The following is a 4,404-nucleotide window of genomic DNA, read 5'->3' on the forward strand; positions in this document are numbered from 1 at the left end:
CAGAGGCCCTTATTACCGTTCTCACTTCACTTTCACATTCACTTCACTTACATGTCACTTTACTTGATTTTACCTATTACCAGCATCACGCATAGTGAAGTGATCACTGTGGTGGAAAAAACTATTTTTTTCAACAAAATGTTGGTGGCGTGATGTTCATAATGACATCCAGTTCATTCAAGTAATTACTTTTGTCACAGAAGCGACTTTCGTAATAAGGACCTACATTCACTTCACTTGATTTCCACCGTGAAGTGATACCCATAATAAGGGTTACAGTCACTTCACTTGGTTTTCACCGTGTAGTGACACCGGTAATAAGGGCCAGAATAAAGGTAAACAGTTTGACACACAAAATTCAAATAAATTACAGCAAAATTTACACAATATAGGATTTTATTAAAATTCAGATGATAAAAAATAAATTATCGTTGAAAACAAAGCGCACTTCCCTTCCATCACTTACAAATTTAGGGCATCGAAAACAAATTATTTATTGTGAGCCAACGCCCTTCTCTTTCAGACTTTTGACCTGTTCGTCGGGACACGCCATCTGGTACAGGAACTGAACGAGCGTTCGAGTCGGTCGGCCCGTCATTCGATTCTCCGTGAGGTATGGAATTCCAACGCCTTTTTTGAGCATACCGACGCCAGTGACGTCCAGATGAATCCAATCTACACATGGAACGAACTCCTTCAGGAACGCGGCTCCCAGACAAGAACTGCCCTTGCCTTGACCGGTATTGCTCATGTCAACGTTGCTGTAATCTGCAAATGTTTTAATACAAAATAATTTAGGCCGAAAAGCCGAATCGATGTTTTTGATTTACTAGTGACTTTGTGCGTGAAATACTTCCACAAAGGCATCCTCCAAACACGATCGCCCGTTATCGCTCCGGCCTTCTGCATTTGTTTCCACAAGAAGTCGGAATTCGCAAAAACACCGCTCGCAGCACCACCCAAAGCGTGTGTTACACCATTTGTCAGGGTAGCCACATCCAGGACGATTTTTGGTTTGAACGTCGCTTGACCATAGATGAAAGTATCGGCCATGATCAACCGACCGGCATTGTTCGTATCCTAAAACAAACAAAAAAAAACACAGACAGTTACGGTGGTCATTGCGAATGTATCGTAGTAAACCAACATGGATTGCAACGGTCTTGCCATTGAGCGTCGTGATAACATCTCCTGGTTTGAATGCCATTCCCGATGGCATATTTTCGCACAACGGTATCAGCCCAACCAAATTCACGGGAAGTGATAATGCAGCCGCAGCCCGAATCGTAGCCACGATCGTAGCAGCTCCGGCCATGCTGGCCCTGTACTGTGACATGCCATCACATTCCTTCAGACACAAACCACCGCTATTGAAGGTGATTCCTTTTCCAACCATCATTATCGGACGTCCTGTGTCATGTTCACCACAGTAACTGATTTCCAGGAAAACGGGAGGCTCGCACGAACTTTTAGCTACCGCAAGGAACGTTCCCATACTTTTCGATTCGATCCAATCCATATTACGAACCTCCGTGCTTACCCCACAGGGACATAATGCATCGACGGCCGCTTGTGCAAATGCCGTTGGAGTGATTTGGTTTGCTGGAGCATCCGAAAGACTTCTGGCTAAATTTTGTGCATCGGCTTTGAACAAACCACGCGTCCAAGCATCCCCATCCGGAGAATCGAACAACTCCAATTTCGGAATAGGAATTCGCTCCTGTTTCATTTTATTTGCTTGGTATTTCCATGTAGACAACCCACTGCCCTCTGCAGCTTGTTCGGCTGCCTGCATCGGATCCACCCATATTCTTGTGCATCCATTTATGGCCAGACAATGAGCTCCTACTCCAGCGGCAATACGGATGTTCTCTAGACCCTCGTCAAGCTGTTCCAGTTCGTTGTAACCCAGACCTTCAAGCCCCAAACCGACAACTGCAACTGAGCCAAAATCGGGATCGATATTATTGAATACTTTACAGGAACCAATTTTTCCTTTCAAGTTGGACCTGGAAATTCAATGAAAAAATATCGTTACCAAGTTGCCATGGGCAACTTTATTGATTTCAAACTTACTCTTTTATTAGGTTCTGAAGCTGTCCCTCTGTTTTGGCATCGAAATGTCCGGCTACGGGTGTCAGCCTCGGTTCATCCGATTCGATCTCCTGTTCGTACAGTCCAAGAACTAAACCTTTCTGAAAATCGAATTCAGAGCCGATTAAGCCTGAAACAGCAGCGCCAAGCACGGTAAACTAACTACTTACCTCGGCACGATTTTCACCAATATTCGTGGAAAAGCTTTTTCGGAGCAGCCTTCCGATGTACCGCATCGCCCGGAACTGAGGAACTACCAAAAGGACCATGTTTCGACTTCCGGAACTAAACAATTTCGAGGCTTCAAGGAGCGAACTCAGTTGTGTCTTGACAGTAGGGCGAAAAATTTTATAATGATTCTGCTCTCGTCCGGGATACCAATAACAGCGGTCGACGTTTGCTGTGATTGGAAAACGCGAAAATCGTAAACGTTGCAAAATGCCGCATTGCATAACGCGCGGTGCATGTAAACAGATGTACAATGTGATAGATTTCCTTCAGAAATATTTTATTCTCTGTTTCATATTTTCGATTTGGGTCCCAGCACAACTAGCATGACTAGTACTGTGATCCTATTGATATTGTGAGTTCTTCTAGGTCGGGGCTAGAACATATGACAACTGGCTTGTAACCAGCGCCCTATACTTTGAACTGCCAACCCGGGCCTCAGCAGAAACTAATTCCTAATTGAATAGAATAAGTTTATTTACTAGCATGAATCATTTGAAGCCACACTCACCGACAAATTACCATGCGTTCTCATAAATATCCAACAATGACGTAATGAACCAGACGCACAGGTGTACAAAACTTCGGAAAATTCGAGTTTCCTATTTGCAATCAAAAGAAAATTCACCTGCAAACTCAAACACCCACTTCAGGGGTAGATCGAAGTGTGTTCCCCAAACAAACTCGCCAAAACTCACAAGTTTGTCCGACCCATACGAAATTCCCTTCAACCGGAGACGAAATTAAATTGATGAATATTCACCCGTTCGTTTTTGTGAAGTTTTGTTTGACTTTTTCCCTTCTGCATTAATTGACCCTTTTCAGTTGGATCCGTATTTCTCGGTACGATAAGCTCGGTTTATATTTCGATTCCACACCGTATGTGTATGTGAGTCGTGCCATCCGTAACTGAAAGATTCGTTGGCATAATTTATGCCTGAGGTGGTTATACCCGGTTGAAAGGCCAAACAGAAAAGATATCCATTTTCACAAAGAGATAACGATAACCACGGTTATGAACGAGGTGACCGAGAAATAAGCACCGCCCTACACACCAAAAAAAGATTATGGAAATTGAACTTCGCGTAGTGTACGGGAATGAAAACCATTATTCGAATACTTATACTAAGAACTGCGGTCTACACTGGAATATAATTTTAGCGAAGAAGTGACAAAATTAGGTCAAACTTTTTATCAAATCAGAAACACTTACTCTTAGTAACCAGAATATTGAAAAATTAAAAAAAAAACAACAACTGAAAAAATTGCAAGCAGGGTAGATCAAGTAAATCGATTGTTTCAAACTTGTCGCAACTCTTGAACGAAAGTAACTAAAGTGAGCTTCTTTGTCCGTAAACTGATTTGGTAGAACTAAAAGAATTCGCTATTCAATTCAATTTAGGCATTCTTGTTTGGCCTTTCTCATGAAGATTCTCATGCAATCATTGAGAAAACATTATTGAAAACCAAGACACGAGTGTCATATATCATTCGACTCAGTACACCAATATCAGAAAATTTCTATGTGCTTGTGTCTATGTGTGTGAATGTATGTGTGTCAGAAAACAAAAATATTCACTCGTTTTTCTAGGAATATTTAATGTGTTTTATCAGGATCAAACTCCCGGATCAAGAGTACTGAAGTAAAACATGTTAAAAAAAGCACATGATAGTTTTTTTTTGTTTTTAAATAACTGTTTATTGGAATATGAGTAAAAATTAAATTATTAAGATTTAAGTTGGGTGTTCAGCCACAAGTGGTGACTTTTCAGCCCTATTATATAAATGATTTGGTTATTACCATGAGGACATCATTTGCTTCCGCAATTCTGAGATTTTTGTGTAGGGAAAATTCTAAACCTACTTGTATTGTGTAATGGGGAAAAGGAACTTTTTTACTAATTTACTAACTAATATAGAGAGCGAATCGATTAAATTGAAGATTGCATCGATTTTTGTCGGAATTTGCTTATAATATTATGTGACATTACATCTAAAGGTTCTATATTTGTGAGTCTGTGTAACTCATTTGTACTAAACCAGAGAGGACGCTTCAAAATCATTTTCAGAATTTTATTCTGA

At 40.9% G+C, this 4,404-nt stretch overlaps 1 protein-coding gene across 1 annotated transcript; it reads right to left on the reverse strand.

Moving 5' to 3' along the window:
- Positions 1–378: 378 nt before the first annotated feature.
- Positions 379–2,476, reverse strand: LOC131430896 (cytosol aminopeptidase-like). Its single transcript, XM_058596148.1, has 5 exons — positions 2,265–2,476; positions 2,077–2,195; positions 1,148–2,009; positions 831–1,080; positions 379–768 (listed from the first exon to the last, which is right to left on the reverse strand). The coding sequence occupies exons 1-5, from the start codon at positions 2,361–2,363 to the stop codon at positions 494–496; spliced, it is 1,605 nt and encodes a 534-aa protein (XP_058452131.1). The 5' UTR covers positions 2,364–2,476; the 3' UTR covers positions 379–493.
- Between the last annotated feature and the right edge of the window lie 1,928 nt (positions 2,477–4,404).

Source organism: Malaya genurostris, chromosome 2 (assembly GCF_030247185.1).
Source record: "Malaya genurostris strain Urasoe2022 chromosome 2, Malgen_1.1, whole genome shotgun sequence".
NCBI classification, from domain to species: Eukaryota; Metazoa; Arthropoda; class Insecta; order Diptera; family Culicidae; genus Malaya; species Malaya genurostris.

Excerpts from the sequence above, each read along its gene's own strand:
- LOC131430896 (XM_058596148.1), bottom strand. The coding sequence starts at position 2,363 with ATGGTCCTTTTGGTAGTTCCTCAGTTCCGGGCGATGCGGTACATCGGA. Across the intron at positions 2,010-2,076 it reads CTTCAGAACCTAATAAAAGA|GTCCAACTTGAAAGGAAAAA; the intron begins GTAAGTTTGAAA and ends TTGAATTTCCAG. Across the intron at positions 769-830 it reads TTTCACGCACAAAGTCACTA|ATTACAGCAACGTTGACATG; the intron begins GTAAATCAAAAA and ends AAACATTTGCAG.